Source organism: Boleophthalmus pectinirostris, unplaced genomic scaffold, assembly GCF_026225935.1.
Source record: "Boleophthalmus pectinirostris isolate CB_2022bp ecotype Guang Dong unplaced genomic scaffold, ASM2622593v1 HiC_scaffold_5, whole genome shotgun sequence".
Classification (NCBI taxonomy): domain Eukaryota; kingdom Metazoa; phylum Chordata; class Actinopteri; order Gobiiformes; family Gobiidae; genus Boleophthalmus; species Boleophthalmus pectinirostris.
The window spans coordinates 8,234,243-8,254,551 of record NW_026571404.1 but is presented as its reverse complement, the minus strand read 5'-3'; the positions used below and the strand labels follow the sequence as shown (position 1 = coordinate 8,254,551).

The following is a 20,309-nucleotide window of genomic DNA, read 5'->3' as shown; positions in this document are numbered from 1 at the left end:
AGCCGGCAGCCATGAGTAAACAATCAGTAGAGTGGAGGAAGACGTTGGATGGACCATGGGGGAGTGTAGGTTTAATCTACAGCGCCTCTTAGATTCTGGATAAAGTACCGTAGTTGGTTGGTCATTATTAGAATTGGATGTTTTTTGCCTGCATAATGGGTGCAATGTCGGTCTTAATTTTCATTTTAGTGGTCTTAAAAAGGTCTTTAAAAAGTCTTAAATTTGGGAAGTCAAGCCTGGGGATACCCTGAAATTCCACCGTCCAAGTAAAAGGAGCGTGTCAGTACCGTATTTTCCGGGCTATTAGACGCTCTGGATTATAAGTCGCACTGTCATTAAATGGTCTATTTTCGAACTTTTTTCACAAATAATCCGCACCGGACTTTAAACGAAACACAACAGTTGGATGGGTCAGTGGGACTTTGTTTGTGGCGTTCACAGTGACTCTGGGCTTTGTTCAGTTGTGGCGTGTAGGGAGGGTGCTGTCTGGGACCGCTGGATTGTCGGCGTGTTCGCAGTGACTCAGTTGTTCAGTCGTGTCTAGAAGCGGCACATTGCACTCGCTTTTTCGGTTCGTTCCTCCGCTCCGTTCCTTGTCGGCGTGAAGTGAGTGTGTCTGCTCTGTGAGTGTTTGCGTGCGCTGCGGGTGGTGCGGCATTGTAGTTTACTGAATTCGTGCTGGGACACCCGAGTGGATTCATGTATGGGGCGCTCTGGATTGTGGGGTGTGCAGTCGTTTTTTGATGGTGTTGGAGGTTTAAGAGCGCGTCTAATAGCCCGGAAAATACGGTACATATCTAGAAAAAGCCCTCAAAACACCAAGTCTGAGGAGTAAACGAACGCACCATTAAATGTCTGTACTCCCTGCTGTGATCAGACAAGTCCTGTGTGATGTCACATTGTACTTGAAATGACATTGTCCACCGGAGGCAGCGCACTCTCTGCAACTGCCAAAAAAAACTACTGAAACAGCAGAGTTTATTATGGACGTGCATTCAAATGAAATTAAATGTTGTAAGGGCAATTGTGGAGAAGCAAGTTTAGCATTTATTTACGACTCCGAAGGTTGCCGGTTCAATTCCCGCTCATTACTCATTCTGCATCATTACGGCAAACAGCCATAAACAACACGGAACACGCCAGAGAGAATGAGAAATTTACAGCTGCAATCTCATCACGCCCTAATCCTTATCTCGCTCTCACATGTTGACAGTCAAAGTAGCGACAATTTATCAGGCATCCCAGTCATTTCCAGCACTGCTATTTTTGTCATGTTTGTAAAAATTGCTTCTCGATTCTATGTTTTTAATCATGTTTTTTGTCATGTCTTTGCCCCAAACAGGAACTTGAGCAATAACAAGATCACGCTGTTGAGAAATGGCTCCTTCCTGGGTCTGGGGGCACTGGAGAGACTGTGAGTATTTTTCACATGTTTTTGACACCGGGTTTACAGGGGCTCCCAAAATTATTTTCAATCATTTGTATTCAGAAATAGTTGTATTCTGACATAGTGGTTACACTTCATAATACATATCAAGCAGCTCTCGACATTCCCTGGGGGTGTGATGTTAACTGAAGGCACTGCTCTGTCTGAAGTAGAGGTAAGATCTTAAGACCGAGCCCGAATTTCGGGTCGGGTCGGGCCTAAAATGTCAATCATTACTTCGGGTCGGGTCGGGCTCGGGCTTCAAATAAATATATGTTTATAAAATGTATGCTAAAACGATGTGTGGATACTAAACTAAGGAATACTTGTTATAAAATAAATAATATGGATAAAACAGAGAAGTAATGTAATGTAATTGCTATTTAACTACTAAACAGGATCTGCAGAGCCAGAGCTCTGCGCACGTGAACGCCCCCTCTTCATTTAATAATCTTCCCCTCCGCAAGTCTGCATCTATTTTGACCTGGTATCCCCAATATGGAGGAGCAAGAAGTTAAACTAAAGGCAGGAGAACTGAAAAGACAAACACGCACCGATAAGAGTGAGGTGTGGAAAAGCTTCAAATTGATTGTTGAAAATGCTACAGAAACTTGCGTTGGCTTCGCTGAATGTCGTCAATGTGGCGCTTTGCTTTCATACGAGAGCAAAAAGACTGGCACCTCGACGCTGAGCACTGCTCCTCCTCCCGAGTCCTCACAAATAAAATATGACATTTCGGGTTTGCTTCGGGCTCGGGCCTGCAAATCAAGTTAATTGGTCGGGCTCGGGCCGGGTCGGGTTTTAATACCCGCGGGCCGGGTCGGGTCGGGCTGGATTTTTTAGGCCTGATCTCACCTCTAGTCTGAAGTCAAGTTAGACGTTAATCTGAGTTTTGTTTTAACACAATCTGACCATAAAGAACTGACATATCTGGAACCAGAGTCCTGCACTATTTATTTGCAAATAGTTGCTTTGGGTTTTAACATTTTGGAATTTTACGGGTGGGCATGCAGGTGGGTAATTATTACACACAGGCGGGTCAGGTGAATCAAATGAACGACGAACAGGAGAAAAATACTTGACCAGGACATCCGTTGTCCCGGAAACAAGTGCATGTCAAGATATTTTCCTGGAACGATGGACCAGACAGAGACAGACTTTAGTGTGTTTATTACATGAAATCATCAGCGGGGGTGATCGGCTCGGCGGCTGCGCTCCTGGTTTAGACCTGCTTAAGTCCTAGTTTAGTCCTGGTTCAGTCCTGGTGTAGTCCTGGCAATTGGCTCGGCGGTTGTAGCGTGTATATATAGTTTGATTCTGGTTTAGTTTTGGTTTAGTTCTGGTTTAGTCCTGGTTTAGACCGGGTTAAGTCCTGGTTCAGTCCGGTTTCAGTCCTGGTGTAGACCTGCTGATCGGCATGTATATATTTATAATCCACTAATGACACGGCATAGGTTCGGTCCTGGTTTAGTCCTGGTTTAGACTGGGTTAAGTCCTGGTTCAGTCCGGTTTCAGTCCTGGTGTAGACCTGCTGATCGGCATGTATATATTTATAATCCACTAATGACACGGCATAGGTTCGGTCCTGGTTTAGTCCTGGTTTAGACTGGGTTAAGTCCTGGTTCAGTCCTGTTTCAGTCCTGGTGTAGTCCTGCTGATCGGCATGTATATATTTATGTCAATGACACTGGTTTAGTCCTGGTTTAGACCCGGTTAAGTCCTGGTTTAGACCTGGTTTAGTCCTGGTTCAGTCCTGTTTCAGTCCTGGTGTAGTCCTGCTGATCGGCATGTATATATTTATAATCCACTAATGACACGGCATAGGTTCGGTCCTGGTTTAGTCCTGGACTACTGCCCCCGCGTTATGTCCATCTATCAAAGTCCCTTAACAAGTCCAGGCTGAGCTGAAACTATTTCCATCTCCAGTTCCATGACAGAAATAAGCCTAGAGTCTAAAGAGTCTAACCAGTTCAGTCCTGAAGTTTAAACTGCGCTTCGTGGGCTCGCGGTGACTTTGGGAAGACCAGATCAATGGAGCAACGACATCACGGAAAAGGAGCTCAAAGTGTGACTTTTTAAAAATGATATGATTAAAAACGAGAGAGGAGTTTGATTTCACAACCCTCCTGCATTACCTCCGCGCAACCCCCTCTGCTGTAGGCCAAAAATATTTAGTACAGATGGAGGGCAGCTAAAAAAAATATTGTTAAAATGCAGATTGTTTTGGATAATAAAGTCATTTTTTGAGCCTAGACACTAATAAAAATGATCAGGCTCAACTTTTGATTGTGTTGTATTTCTATTTGTGACCACCCCCAAAATTTCTGTATCAAAATTTGCATTTTTCCAATATTAATTTTGCCTTTTCTCCATCTGTGTTAAGTATTATTGGTGTTGTAAATGTTATTTTGCCTATATGGTCAAGTGTGGAAAACATCTTAACAGTGCATAATTTTTCCGTCATAACTTATTTCATTCCACACAACACATTACTGTTGTATTATGGAGTTTACAATAATTACATTTACTACATTTTTTAGCAACAACTGACCCCAATTATATAGATAATACAGAAATTACATCTATTATACAATCAACCATAATGAATAAATGAATAAATCTGTTAAAAGATTTAGATTCTCTGTTCTCTTTTGTAATTATGTTTTCTTTTATTATTATTAACACGCAAATCCTGCATATTTAGGCTCAAGAGATGTACACAGGTAGGTTTTTGATGAGGAAACAATATTATAACGTGATTCAAAGCTCACAAGAGTCCATTTTGCGTAATATAGGAGCTTCAAATACCTGCAGATCTTATATTATTATCAAACTGCCATTCGCCACTAACCATCTGGTGTAGCTGCTCTCTGTGTACGGGGGATTTCCAGCGAGCTCACCTCTCATCTGCTCAGCTTAACCCCGATGGCGCCGTAAAGGCCTTAAAGAGGTAATATAGAACCATCACGCGGGCATTATGCAGCACTGGATCAGGGGGGGCCTCTCGCGCTGTCCATGAATCCTGCATCACGGACGGGTCCCAGAGGAGCTGTGTGCGCCGGGGCTCGGAGATGAGCTTTGGACCACCACTTCTTTTTCTTCTTCTCCTCTCCCCATCCCCCTTTTTCCCCTTTTCCGTCCACCCAGCGGCGAGTATTGATTGGTGTAACGCTTCCAGTCCCAGAGATCACGGCTTTTCCACGCTGACACTGGCTGGCGACGAAGAAGTAAAAAAGAAAACGGACGACAGGTTTTCATGTTTTTCTAATTATGACGTGGCTTTGTTGGATAATACCTGTGGTTTTATATCAGGTGTGCTGCTTGTTTCTATGGATATGTCATCGCTCTGCCTGGAATGTTCCACAGTATGACATTAAACAGCTTTACTTTACATTTATTCAATTACAGGTGATTTATAGCTAAAAAATGCCTAGAAAAACATGCATTCTGACTGTGAGCGGGGTTGTCTCTCCACAGATTTAACCCGTAACTTGGTCTGGTTTGGTCTCCATGAAGATAGAAAGGTTTAATGCCATACTGTGAACGTTTCAGACAAGTTCTTCATTGAGGGCCTGTTTACATGAGAACGCTTGCGGGTAAAAATGACAAAATATTTTATCGGAAGTGCCTGTAGTTTAGACGGTGACGGCGTTTTTGGGGCTTAAAAACGCAAAAATCTGAAACCACCCTCCAGAGTGGAAAAGTTGAATACGCTCTGCTGTAGCGTTTCCGTCTACACTGCCCAAGACGCAAAACTCTGGTCAGATCTGCTCATGTCACATACGCATTTACGTCATAAACATACAGTATCACAGAAACCTGGCATGCATACACAGTCGAATTCCACACACTTTTGCGTCACCGTATGCACACAGATTTCCTCCCGAAAATGCTCGTCTAAACGCGGAATAAAAAGAGAAGACACAACACCACTTTTGCGTCTTCTGTTCATCATATAAACGTAGCCTGAGAAAAGCATTTGATGAACCCTCCACCAGAAAACTTGCACAATGCACCTTTAAGTGGCAGTTTGTGGAAAAAAATGTAGAATAAAAGATATAAAAAGATATAAAGATATAAAAAATACAGGATGTAGAGCTGAGTTCTAAACACTTCAAAACTGTAATGTGTTATTTATTAAGTAATTTGTTACATTATAATTAGGGGTGTCAAATTATCGCGTTAATTGTGATTAATTAATTACAGTCATATTTAGCGCGTTATGTTTTTTAATCGCGTTAATCTCATTTTTAATCTCTAACTTTACTGTTTCTGTATGCGAGTTGCTTTATTATAAAGCCTGTTTTTAGTTGTTTTTTAGTGTTGGGACAACAACACACACACACAAAACACATTTATAATTTTTTTTTATTTCGGTAATTCCACTCATTGCCGGAAACCCACACAAAACAAAACGCGTGCGGTAAGAGCGAAGTAAACGTCATGTTCACGTTGGCGGCGTCAGTCACACAATGGACGAGGTCGAAGAGCCAGTAGAACAGAGGCAGCAGCGCACAGGTAAAAACACATTCGTGTCTTGGAAATTATTCTCCCGACGTGAAATATAAAAGAAAATAACAAATATAAAATCGTCTACAACTTAAATGTCACTGGTGAAAACAACCTGCATAGACTCATGATGTCTGCACTACTGTCCTATACACAAACACACACAAACACAAACACACAAACAACACACAAACACAAACAAAACACACACACACACAAACACACACACACCTTCATCATCGTCATTAACCTGAGAACGCGTGGACCACGTTTCCTTCCGTAGTTACTGCGCGGACACAGACCTGCTCCCGTGAGCCGCGTGTGGATCGTGTTTTCTCGCGTACGCGGCGTAAACCGCGCTTCCTCCTGTGCGCCTCTAAACCAGAACTAACACCAAGACTAAACCAGGTCTAAACCAGGACTAAACCAGGACTAAACCAGAACTAAAACCAGGTCTAAACCAGGTCTAAACCAGGACTAAACCAGGACTAAACCAGAACTAAAACCAGAACTAAAACCAGGTCTAAACCAGGACTAAACCAGAACTAACACCAGGACTAAAACCAGGATTAATCCATTCCAGGACTAAACTAGGACTAAAGTAGGACTAAAGCAGGTCTAAACCAGGACTAAAACAAGGACTAAAACCAGTGATCTCATATATAAAGCATTTCTCTATCAATAATATTTTTAATATGGTTAAGGAAAGACTGGACTTTTTATTGTCTTTAAGTAGACAAAAATTATTATGTTCAGATTTTCTAGTCTTTCCTACTTTACAGCAAACAGTTTCTTATTCATGGAGACTTGGGCTCAACAGCCAAATTGGAGAGATTTGTTAAACAATAAATGACTTTATAAAGTCACTTTTTTTTAAATCTATATCAGTCTTTTGATCTGCCACAATAATGTAATAATGAATTTAAATGAAAATACCTCAAATTGAAGCTTTTCTCAGCAATTTTTAGGTGAGATTAAAATTAGATTAATTAGATTAATTAATTACAGATCATAATTAATTAATCTCTCAATTTTTTTAATCGCATGACAGCACTAATTATAATATTACTGTATTTAATAAGACATTAAGACATTACACGACTACTGCAGCATTTTTTAAGTTACTCTCACCTGTGTGAAGGTCACAAACTTTTGCACCGTATAAGGACTGAACCAGGACTAAAACAGGTCTAAACCAGAGCTGAACCAGAACAGAACCAGGACTAAACCAGAACTGAACCAGAGCTGAACCAGGACTGAACCAGGACAGAATCAGCTCTAAACTGGTCTCAGTCCCGGTCTGGTCCCAGTCCTGACACTCCTGATTCAGTCTTGGTTTAGTCCTGGTTCACTTCTGGTTTAGTTTTGGTCTGATCCTGGTCTCAGTCATAAAACAGGACCAGACCAAGACTAAACCAGGACTGAGACTGGTTTAGACCTGGTTTAGATCTGCTTTAGTTCTGGTGTAGTCCTGTTCAGTCCTGGATCAGTCTGTTTGCAGCACAAAAGTCCAACATCGCAGTTTAAGTCACGGAAACGGCTATTATCCATTTTTTCCATTATTCATTTAAACACAAAATCAAAAACTGAAAAGAACAAATCCTTATCCATTTTTTTCATTTTGATTTTGGAGACAAATAATGAAAGTTGTTTTTTCATTTCTTATTTTTGATATTATTTTTAAAAACAAATGAACAAAACACACAAATTCATCACAAGTTAACAACTCGTTTTTAGTTTTTGTTCAAGAGAAATTGGCAATTCCTGACCTGAAATTATCCAAATGATTCTAGTGAAGCTGTTTAGAGTTTAAATACACAGTGGAAAACTCAAACACATGAATGAAACAAAACACAACTCTCAATATTATAACATAAATCAGAAAATCGTGTAATATGGGCCATTTAAAGAGACGTGCTGACAGTCAACGCTAATATTCTGAGGAGCCATGTTATTCTAATGTCTTCTCTCGCGGTAATTGCCCATTGAACTGTCCATAACCGCCCCGTTTCACACTCGCTGCAGCTGTTGGACGCCTGCGCCTGGGTCGAACTGTCAGCCGATGTCTTCTGTCTCTGTGGACCTTATTATAGCCATTAAACCTGCCCGCCTTCACCTCTGCTCCACTCGGGGACAGGGACGCCGTGAGGGAGAGAAAGAGACGGGACTTTTGACGCTTTTAAACACCCTGCCAAAGCTTTACCCTGGCTCACCTCCAGGGGGCAGCACGGTCCACGCCCTCGCCCCGGGATCAACCCTCCTCCCCAGACGCGCACGCTTTATTTTGTTTGTTTGGCAGCCCGGCGGTGGAAGCATCCGACGCCAGGGCAGTTAGAAGAGCGAGCGCGGAAGCGTTGGCCCAGCTGTTGTAGAGTCTGCCCCAGATGCCCTTCCTGTGCGCTCGCTCCAGGAGGGGATCTGAGGGCTGGGGTGGGTTGGTGTTTGATTGACAGGGCTAATAATGCCGGTACACGGTGTTTGGAGCAGATGTGTGCCGGATGTTTCTCACAGTGGAGAATAAACAAACTTGTGTTGGAGGAACAAGGATAGAGACTCCCTTTTGGAGGCTCGGTTTCAATTATTTTCACAGGCTGCTTGGCTTCACCCTCCCAACCAGACATCCAAATTAGCTGCACGATAAATACATAAATAGTGCAGAAAATGGTAACTTAGACAGTGGAGATTAGAGATGGACTGATATCTTGGGCTGATATTTATATTTTTTGTGTATCAGTTTTAAATCTCCAAAAGAAAAAAGAAAAGATGTTTTGTTTTAGGCTACAGGCTGCCAAAGAATATAGACTGAAGTGTAGAGGCAACGTCAGGCTCAGGGTTGGACTGTATCCTCCGGCTCTACTATTCTAGACTTTATTGATTCACAAGAGAAATGACTTGGAGCTCACGTATTACAATATAATAACAAAAACAAAACAAAAAACTGAAACACCAAAAATATGAAAGACATTTAGAACAAGTAGCTAAGAGAAACATGATGGCACACTGCTCTGGAATCAGTTTTTAGTCAAATAGTTCAAAGAACCAAGCAAGAAAGTATAAAATCAAAATACCAAAAAAAAAAATAAATAAATAAATCAAACAAAAAAGTAAAATAAATAAATCTGCAATCAAATTATTTGTGTAATCGTGTAAAACAGGGGTCTCCAACCTTTTTCCTCTAGTGAGCTCCTTTACAAAACAAAAATGCCAGAGAGCTCCTCATTTTAGTGGCCACAAGAAACCGAGACGATTAGAAAGTGAGTAAGACCTGAGGTACAGGTAGATGCCTATAAAACATAAACCATTGTCCATTTTTTTGTGCATTTGTTGGGCTTCAAAATGATACATTGACAATGGTAATAGTCATTTAATTAACTTTTCTTTTTTTTTTTTTCAGCACAATTATATAATTCCAAAATCCTTTGGTGAGCTACTTGGAAGGTAGTGGAGAGTTACTGGTAGCTCCTGAGGTACAGGTTAGAGACCCCAGGTGTAAAATATCTGTCTTTGCTACTTTCTAAACTTTTAGTTTTTTTTTCTGTGTTTTTCTCAGTTTAGTTTGATGCCGTTTTCTTTGGTTACAATATGAGAAAACTTTGCTTTTGTTTACATCCGGCTTTTCCGCACGTGTGCAGTGGCTGGTAGGCAAAAAGTCAGTGGGGCCACACGTTTTTGTTGACAATTGCGTTGTGTATGTCTGTCATGAGAAAACTCATCTTATTTTGAAGTAGGTTTTGCATTTAATTGTTTGGACATGACTGGACATGACATCTTACTCTAAGTCACTGAATGTTGAGGATCAAATATGTTACTTTGAAAAGTTAAAACTCGCCAATAACTGTTGACGATGTTGATGTTAGGGTTAGGACTTGTTGATACAGATGCTTTTTGCCTACCAAAATAACTGTCGGACCAGACGTGACGAATCCGTGTATCATTCGTTCATTAGTTTTTCAATATAAAACCAAAAATAAGAAAACAAAAAAACAACAGTTTTCTTCGCTATTTGTCTCCAAAACCAAAATGAAAAAACGGATAACAATTTGTTTTTTCAGTTTTCGATTTTGTGTTTAAATGAAGAATGGAAAAAACGGATTTCCCGTTTACGTGACTTCCGTGACTGCGATGCCGGACTTTTGCACCGCATACGGACTGAACCAGGACTGATCCAGGTCCGAGACCAGACCAGGACCAGAGCAGGACTGAGACCGGGACAGAGCGGCTCTGGTCCTCTGCGCGCTCAAGAACCGCGGCTGGTTCCGAGGTGGTGCAAAGCCTCCGACTGACGCTTTTCACACCAACGAAAATGAATCGAACTAAGAGCTTTTGGTTCAAATGGACCAGGTCCGGGACCAGACCGGGACCAAAGCGCTACTGAGACTGGGACCAGACCGGGACCAGAGCGGGTCTGAGACCGAGACCGAGACAAGACCAGGACCAGACCGGGACCAGACGGAGGCTCAGAGCCCACAGCAGGGCCGGAGCTCGAAAGCTGAGGCTCGGTCCCCGTGGAGGCTCGGAGTCAAAGCTTGGAGTCCACCCCTGGTCCCGCTCTGGTCCCTGTCTGGTCCCGGTTTCAGTCCCGCTCTGGTCTCGGTCTGGTCTCGGACCTGGATCAATCCTGGTTCAGTCCGTATGCGGTGCAAAAGTCCAGCATCGCAGTCATGGAAGTCATGTAAACGGGAAACGGCCGTTATCCGTTTTTTCCATTCTTCATTTAAACACAAAATCGAAAACTGAAAAAACTAATCGTTATCCATTTTTTCATTTTGGTTTTGGAGACAAATAACAAAGAAAACTGTTGTTTTTTCGTTTTCTTATTTTTGGTTTTATATTGAAAAAAAACGAATGAACGAATGATACACGGATTGTGACGTTATTGTATTTTCTGGTATTCCAGCCTTCTTGTTTGCGCTCAATGACTTTTTGCCTGCAGCTTTGGCACAAACGTGACAGGTGGGTGGGATTTCCGTGGGTGCATTCCCATTGGCTAATTTATGTTTGACGGACAGCTAAGCATATGCAGCTAAGCTTGGCCCCTGACCCGGAAGCTCTTGTGGATGTTTCCTGTTGTAATTTTAGCGGATCACTGCAACCCAGACAACAACTTTGTCCAGTACTTACACTGTATGGAATAACATTGTTCCAGAAAAAACATCCACCAGAAAATGATGAATATTAGAAAAGCTCTGATCACCAAAACTTCAACAGGAAACGTCCATAACAGCTTCCAGAGAAGGTTCCAGGCTTACCCTGCCTTCGATTATCTTCCGAATTCCACTTGGACTTTGGATTTGACATTACATCAAAGCTTAAAGCGTATTATTATTTTTCGCGTGTCGGACTTGGAGACCCTCACCACAACACCGACCAGATCCACAGGCAGTGATACGAACACGGTAGAGTATTGCAGTAATACACGTGACTGAATTGATCATTTAAACCACCAAAGCGTCCAAACACAACGAAAACACTTCATATTTACATGTCACAGTGGGTGGAGCCATCTTGGATTCTGACTCAGATCCTTGCTCGGTCGACTTTTTCTTCCACCGAGGTCCGAGTCGCGCCATTCCAAGGAAAAGGGGGATCAAACAAAACTGATTGCAATCTTATATATATGATCTTTTTTGTTAGATTTTTTCATATTTGGTATTTTGATTTTCTAATTTTGCGCTTGATGTTTTAAAATCGTTCTTTGAAGTATTTGACTCGAAATTGATTCCATACACCGCAGAGATCTTAAGCTGTATTTTCAAACCCCTAAAATATTTACATACCCGTACCCTTGCAACATTTATATTTGTTCATTAAAATACCATCTAAACCTGGATCTCCGCTGTTGCCGTGGAAACAATACCACGCTCAGTTCCAATAGTCCCATTTAGCCACGTTGGACTGGGACCGACTGAGCCCAATTAGAGCCTCCATTAGAGTCTCCGCGGTGCAAAGCATGACGTAATGTAATGTCGTTCATTAATATGGCCCATTCTCCCACAGTCTGTCATGATCAGGCCCCACTCACGTCCAGATCCGCACATCAGCACGATTATCACCCCACGAGGAGTCTGAAATGTGTTTGATACAGACGCTGTGGGTCTAATGGACAGAGGAGGGACAGAAGAGGGGAAAAGGAGGATCAGAGGTGGATGGGAGGAGGGTCAGAGAAGGGCTAGATGAGGAAGAGAGGAGGGCTAGAGGAGGGCCTGAAGAGGGACAAAGAAAGGGTCAGAGGAGGACTAGAGGAGGGTTAGATTAGGGTTAGTCTAGGGCTAGGGGAGGGCTAGTGAAGGGCCGGAGGAGACAGAGGAGGGCTAAAGGAGGACCAGAGGAGGGCCAGAAGAAAAGGAGGAAAAGGAAGGGAAAGGGAAAGGAAAAGGAGGGTCAGAGGTGGACCAGAGGAGGGACAGAGGGGGGTTAGAGGAGGGATAGAATAAGGCTAGAGGAGAGACAGGAGGAACAGAGGAGTGAGAGAGGAGGAAGAGAGGAGGGCTAGAGGAGGGACAGAGGAGGGACAGATGAGGACTAGTGAAGTGCCAGAGGAGGAGAAAAGGAGGATCAGAGGTGGATAAGAGGAGGTTCAGATCAGGGCTAGATGAGGGCTGGAGTGAGGACAGAGATAGAGGAGGGTTTGAGAAGGGCTAGAGGAGGACCAGAGGACGACTAGAGGAGGACTAAAGGAGGACCAGAGGAGGACTAGAGAAGGGCCAGGGGAGGACTAGAGGAGGGTTAGAGGAGGGTTTGAGGAGGGCAAGAGGAGGACTAGAGGACGACTAGAGGAGGACCAGAGGATGACTAAAGGAGGGCCAGGGGAGGACTAGAGGAGGGTTAGAGGAGGGTTTGAGGAGGGCAAGAGGAGAGACAGAGGAGAGCTAGATCAGGGCTCAAGGAGGGACAGAGGAAGGCTAGAGGAAAGACAGCGGAGGGCTAGAGGAGAGACTGAAGAGGGCTAGAGGAGGGCTAAATGAGGGCCAGAGGAGGGTCAGGGGTGGGACAGATGAGGGCTAGAGGAGGGTTAGTGGAGGGCTAGAGGAGGGCTAGAGGAGGGCTAGAGGAGAGACAGAGGAGGGCCAGAAGAGAGGCAAAGGAGGGTCAGAGGTGGGTCAGAGGAGGGCTAGAGAAGGGCTAGAGGAGAGACAGAAGAGAGATAGAGGTGGGCTAGATGAGGGATAGAGGAGGGACAGGGGAGGCCTAGGGGAGGGCAAGAGGAAGGCTAGAGGAGAGACAGATGAGGGCTAGAGGAGGATCAGAGGACGGCTACAGGAAGGAAAGAGAAGGACCAAAGGAGAGTCAGAGGTGGACCAAGGGAGGGTCAGAGCAGGGCTAGACGAGGGCCAGAGTGAGGACAGAGGTAGAGGAGGGCTTAAGAAGGACCAGAGGAGGGCCAGAACAGGGTTAGAGGAGAGACAGAGGAAGGCTAGAGAGGGGCCAGAGGAGGGGAAAAGGTGGGTCAGAGGTGGACTAAATGAGGGCAAGAGTAGAACTAGAAGCAAGAGGAGAGACAGAGACAGAGGACTGCTAGAGGAGGGCTAGAAGAGAGACAAAGGAGGACCAAAAGAGGGGCAAAGGAGGGCCAGAGGGGGACCAGAGGAGGGCTAGAGCAGGGCTAGATGAGGGCCAGAGGAATGACAGCGGAGGACCAGGATCGCTTTATTAGGGCACAGACCTTTTACCACGGGCCAAACTGGGTCTCACAGGAGAGAGAGGGCGCGAGAACGAGAAAGGCGGCGAGAGAGAATGAAAGGGGGAGAGGGAAGGAGAGCGTGAGAGAGAGAGTGAAAGGGGGAGAGGGTGTGTATGTGAGAGAGAGAGGAGAGTAGGGGACAAAGGCTGCAGTGTTGTGTGCCCACCACAGTCACACAGCTCAGAAGTGTAACAATGCGATGTGTGGCAACATGGGGAGATAAGAGAATCTGAAATGTGAATGGGTGACCTACATATGAGCAACTTCTACTTCAAACACTTGAGACTTGAGGTGCCAAAGAGTGTACTCAAGTAAGACTTCTGTTAGGGTATTAGGTTCTTTTTTTTTCAGACCAAGGGTTTGTTTTTCAGACGTGACCTGTGACGTGTGATGGAAACTCAGGCAATTACTCGTCCAGCCCAAAAGATAAAAGCATAAATGTAACGTCATATACGAAATACCCTGCAATAAAATATACATTGGAGAAACAGGGAGGGCGTTCAGTCCACGAAAAAAGGAGCATAGGGCAGAATATGAGAAGAAAACAGCGAAGGCGTGAACACGAGCAACAAAACACAAAGCACAACAGGAACAACTCAAATCAGCCATTTGTGAGCGCTGTAAAAGAGAGAAACCACATTATGGACTGGGACGGAGCAAACATCATTGGGACAGAGGAAAATAAACACTGTTGTTGGATTAAAGAGGCAATTGAAATACAGAAACGTGCCCACAGGACTATAAACCGGGACGAGGGGGCTTTTTTACTCTCACACACCTGGGGTACTGTCCTGAGGAAGTCGGACTGCAGATGGCGCTGTCGTCCTGCCTCAGACAGCTCCAAAAACTGTATAAAACAGCAGAATATCAAGTGACCACTCTGAGGAAGACCACTAGTGAGTAGTCGAAACTGTCAAGTATGAAAACAAACTTTTGGTCTGAAAAAAGAACCTAGTAACATAAATTGTCAAAAGACCAAATTAACCCCATTGGACTAAGGTTACGTTCAGACTGCAGCCTGAAGTGACCCAATTCCAATTTTTTTTGTCCTTATGCGACCTGTATCTGATCTTTTAATGACAGCCTGAATGACACAGATCCAATTTTTTTCAAATGCGACGCAGGCCACGTGGATATGTGCTCCTAAAACTGACATATCCGATCTTTTGACATGCGACCATAAGCGGAGTTTGACTTTTGTGCTAGGGGAGGGCAAGCATTTTAATGTCAGGGCACTAGATTCAAGATTTAATGTGCATATTGCCATGTGCCTCGCCCCGCACAATGACATTATTGCTTTATTGTCCACACTGCTGTGCATTATAACTATTCTGAAACATTACACAGAATAGTTATAATGTACTGTTCATAAGCCTCCCGTAAAGTCAAACTTCGCAGTGCATCAGACATGATCAGAGGTGTAGTGAGTGTGGGAGGACGCCGTCCACCCACTTCTCCTGACGGGAGATATAAAAAAATAACAAATATAAAATCGCTACAACTTAAATGTCAAACCTATTGGCAACGGTGAAAACAACCTGCATAGGCTCATGATATCTGCAGTACTGTCCTATAGAGACCTGAGACATGAGGGACCAGGACTGAACCAGGACTGAATCAGGACTGAACCAGGACTGAATCAGGACTGAACCAGGACTGAATCAGGACTGAGTGTCTGGACGGTCCTGGAGGTGCACCTACATAGACTGTCAGGTGACCGCAGGGTTCAGGGTTCTCCCTCTCTCTCTCAAGTCCAAGATTAGTCCTGGTTTAGTCCTAGTTTAGTCCTACTTTATTCCTGGTTTAGTCCTATTTTAGTCCTGGTTTAGTCCTACTTTAGTCCTGTTTAGTCCTACTTTAGTCCTGGTTTAGTCCTACTTTAGTCCTGGTTTAGTCCTAGTCTGTTTAGTCCTACTTTAGTCCTGGTTTAGTCCTATTTTTAGTCCTGGTTTAGTCCTATTTTAGTCCTGGTTTAGTCCTACTTTAGTCCTGGTTTAGTCCTACTTTAGTCCTGGTTTAGTCCTGCTTTAGTCCTGGTTTAGTCCTGCTTTAATCCTATTTTAGTCCTGGTTTAGTCCTACTTTAGTCCTGGTTTAGTCCTGCTTTAGTCCTGGTTTAGTCCTACTTTAGTCCTGGTTTAGTCCTACTTTAGTCCTGGTTTAGTCCTGCTTTTAGTCCTGGTTTAGTCCTACTTTAGTCCTGGTTTAGTCCTACTTTAGTCCTGGTTTAGTCCTGCTTTAGTCCTGGTTTAGTCCTACTTTAGTCCTGTTGGTTTAGTCCTGCTTTAGTCCTGGTTTAGTCCTACTTTAGTCCTGGTTTAGTCCTGCTTTAGTCCTGGTTTAGTCCTGCTTTAGTCCTATCCTTTAGTCCTGGTTTAGTCCTGCTTTAGTCCTGGTTTAGTCCTTCTTTAGTCCTGGTTTAGTCCTACTTTAGTCCTGGTTTAGTCTTGTTGTAGACCTAGTTTAGACCAGGTTCGGTCCTGTTTTAGGCCTGTTTTTGTCCTGGTTCAGACTAGGATTCATCTTTATTTCATACAATCTTTTTGTTTTATTGACATATTTAAAATATGAATACATTTTAAAAGTAAATATTTGTATATATTATAGAGTGCCACCCCTGACCTCTGCAAACTCCACCCATGCTCAGAGCATTAAAGCATTTTCAAAACAATAAACGGTAACATGGTGAACTAAATATGTTGTGTGTTAGCAGTAAATACCCCGTAGAAGTCAAATACCTCCTCTTTAATGTTAGTATGTCAGTATTGATCTGTGTGACCGCACCAGACTCAGCTTGTAGTTATCGACAGAACAGAGGACACTGAGCGTACTTTAAATCACGGGCCAGATCCTCATGTCTGATATTTCTTATTGACAGTGAACCTTGAAAAACCACAAGACCTGACATTTCTGCACAAAACTGGTTCAGACGTGTCTCTAACGCCTCCTAAATGAACCTCGTCGTGAACGGTCGTCCCTCCGAGTGAAAGGTCAAAGGTTATTAGCATGGACAGCAGAAGTAATGAGAGAGGCATCAGTATAATCGACCTCCGCGGGGTCAATAAAACGTGATTAAAGCAGGTCCAGGTCTGCGGCACGTGTCAGGTGACTGCGCCAATACTCAGCCCCTGTTACACCACGAGGGAGGAAAAACAGGAGATACAAGTGCTGGCTTTGAAATGGTGTTTGTGAGGCTAAAAAGACATATATAAAAAAATGTTTCTAAGGTTTAGGGATGGGAAAAGTTCTCATGCCGTAAGATCTTGTAAAATACATTTGTCCAATCATATAACGTGTCAAAATTTGGATTGCTTAAAGGGACATAGGAGCTCATTTCCTAGTGAGCCAGAGTGTTGGAGACATGTGGAGACACTTTTTGAAATGTTCCATCCAGTCCGTGTATTTGCAGACGTCGCTGGTGCTAGGCTAGTGCATGTCAATGGCCATAGTTATCCTGACACTAAAAACAGTCTTACCCACTCCACAAAACACCCGAAGCAAATCTATTATTACACCAGACTGTCCATGTAAAAGTCTGTGTCGATAGAATAATTTTAGAAGTAAAACTAAACTTGTATCGCAGGAATCGTCACATGTTGAGGGACTATTTTCTCAACAGCAGCGGAATTTTACTTTGCCGATAAGATAGGTGGTAGGTGATATCAGTCTGCCGCTGCGAAGCTTTCTATCAGGAAGTACAACTCACTGCTGCTGCTGCTCAGACATAAATCCTTTGAAATGCAAGGTTGGTTGTACCTTTCGGCTCAGCTCTTTCTTCACCACAACAGTTTGATACAGCGACCGCATCACTGCCGACGCTGCACCAATCCGTCTGGCAATTTCCATCCTCCGTCCTCCCCTCAGTCGTGAACAAGACCCAAAGATACTTGAACTCCTCCACTTGAGGGAAGGACTCTCCACCCACTCAGAGAGGGCAAGCCACCTTTTTCCGGTCGAGAACCATGGCCTCGGATATGGAAGAACTGATCTTCATCCCAGCAGCTTCACACTCAGCTGCAAACCGCCCCAGTGCACATTGCAGGTCCTGGTTCAATGGAGCCAACAACATCATCCGCAAACAGCAGAGATGAGATCCTGTGGTCCCCAAACCAGACCCCCTCTGGCCCCGGACTGCGCCTAGAAATTCTGTCCATAAAAACAATGAACAGAACCGGTGACAAAGGGCAGCCCTGGCGGAGTCCAACATGCACCGGGAACAGGTCTGACTTACTGTCGGCAACGAACACAGCTCCTGCTCCGGTCATACAGGGACTGGACAGCCCTTAGCAAAGGGCCCCGAACCCCATACTCCCAGAGCACCCCCCACAGGACACTCACGGAGGGACACGGTCGAATGCCTTCTCCAGATCCACAAAGCACATGTGGACAAACTCCCATGAGCCCTCGAGCGCCTGATGGAGAGTGTAGAGCTGGTCCAGTGTCCCACGGCCAGGACGAACAACACACTGCTCCTCCTGGATCCAATGTTCGACTATTGGCCAGATTCTCTTCTCCAGTATCGTGAAATAGACCTTACCGGGGAGGCTGAGGAGTGTGGTTCCCCTGTAGTTGGAACACACTGGTCTCCACGAAGTAATAACATCTCCATGGAGAAAAGCAAAAGTTACACAATGAAACACACCTTTAAATATAGAAAGTCTTTTGAACGCTTCTTTGACATGAGCCGATCCAAAAGATTGATCCCACAATAAGGAGCCGAAAGTCCCATCTATAATGCTGAGTTCCGATCTAAACAAATAATAAATAAACCACCAGATGCTGTTCACAATGTCGTTTTTAGAGAAGGACTTTAGTTGAACTCTGTGAATTGATGTAGGCTTCACAGCACATTTGTCTTATCACGTGAAGTCTGTGTTGTTTTTCTGCTCTATCGCCAGGAGAGAGAACACAGCCTCCTTAAATGGATCAAAGCGTTCGGCGAAAACATGAATGAGCTCTTTTTTGTTTTACAGTAGTGACTGAGGTGAGATATGTGAGAGGAGCCCTGTTAACACCTCGGACCAAGTTTGGAAATACAAGGCTCTAAAAATGTATTAAATCATCTAGGTTACATTAAACAAACAAGGACATATAAAGCAGTGCGATTTATGAAAGACTTGAAAAGAAATGTGATCTGAACAGTTTACAGTACGCAGTATGTACACAGAAGTCATGTCATGAATATTAATGTTTTTGTTATAACTTAGTACTGATTGAAATTATTGTTTAAAAGGTCCTATATTCCACAAAAATTACTCTTGTGAGCTTTAAGGAGTTGTGTTTCCTGCCCTACAAAGGCAAAAGATCTTTAACTCAACAGAATGTGAATCTGAAAAAAATTACTTCAGAGTTTCTGTTTTGTCCAGACAAAAGTTTAATAGGTAGAGCTCCCAAAATTTGACAGCTAGTTGCTATAATGAAGAAATATTTGAATGCGAAAAATATTAAGCTCAAAATTGACTGTATTTTTGGCAATTATCATGTATCATGAGCCAAAAATAAGGAGTCGTGCAAAGGCAAAAGGCAGAAACTGACATGATCATTATTTGCTTGATTTTCCCCAAACTTCCATCCATTTTAAGAAAAACACCTCACCAAGTTCAAGTCATCATGGAGTTTATTTGAAATGATACAGAAGAGCTTTGGATTTCCTTTTTAGTGTTGATCAGGATGGTGCTGGCGACACTTACACAGTTAAACAGTTTAAAAGACAAGTTACTTTGCCGTATAGTGTGTACAGTATGAATAAATACATCAAATACTTTCACATTAAAGATAATTTAACTTTAATTGAATACAAAGGTTTATTTGTTTAATGTTTTAAGGCCCTGTGCCTGATTTTCTTTTTGATAAACGTGACTGTTCCTCTGAGCTCATATTGGCTGTTTCAGATTTTGAACATATTCTATAATGATTTCGAGAGATTGTTGTTTACTTTGAACATGATTTTCAAAGTGTCGAACTAAATCTTAAAATTTGAGTTTGAAAGTTTATACAGTAAATAACACATTGGTTGGTTCATTATAAGTTGATAATGTGATTGCTCTTATTGCCTTTTTTTGCAAGCTAAAGATTGGATTTGTATTAGACTTATATGTATTGCCCCAAATCTCAATACAGTAGGTTATGTGGGGCCTTACCAGCGAGTTGTATATAATAAAAAGATGTTTTTTAATCTAGGATATACCTATATTTGTATATAATTGTGATTACTTTGGATAATTTATTTCTAATTTTATTTATGTGCAATTTCCAGTTTAACTTATGGTCTATAGTTATTCTAGTGAATGTGTATGGAGTTTAAAAACACAGTGGAGCACTTCCTGTATTAATGCATGACATCACAAGGTGGTGTTTTTTGTTTGAGAAAAGAACTCTAAAGAAAAGAAGTCTAAATATGCAGGGTTTGTGTGTTAAACATGTGCAAATGAAACAAAACACAACACAACAGGTATTTTTGTGATGAGGAAACAACATTACAACATACTAGACCAGAACACGGCGTGATATAGTGTCTTTAATTTCACCTAGTGACATCATCAGGTGATAACACAGCAGTTTACAGTCCATGCACGCCCCTTTAACGATTTTACTGTGAGATGAGAGAGCACCTACTCACCTGAAATCCTCTCAATTCAAGTTTGTTATTCGTATTCAAATGTATGCTAAGACAGAATAATGCATATTTACACCG

The 20,309-nt window shown here is 43.0% G+C and overlaps 1 protein-coding gene across 1 annotated transcript in view; it reads left to right on the top strand.

Annotated features, from left to right (window-relative positions):
- Positions 1–20,309, top strand: part of LOC110175781 (adhesion G protein-coupled receptor A3) — an 820,856-nt gene that overhangs the window by 82,264 nt on the left and 718,283 nt on the right. Inside the window, exon 2 of the mRNA XM_055162785.1 lies at positions 1,343–1,414. Within this exon, the coding sequence (XP_055018760.1) occupies positions 1,343–1,414 (72 nt within the window). The remainder of the gene's footprint in view (positions 1–1,342; positions 1,415–20,309) is intronic.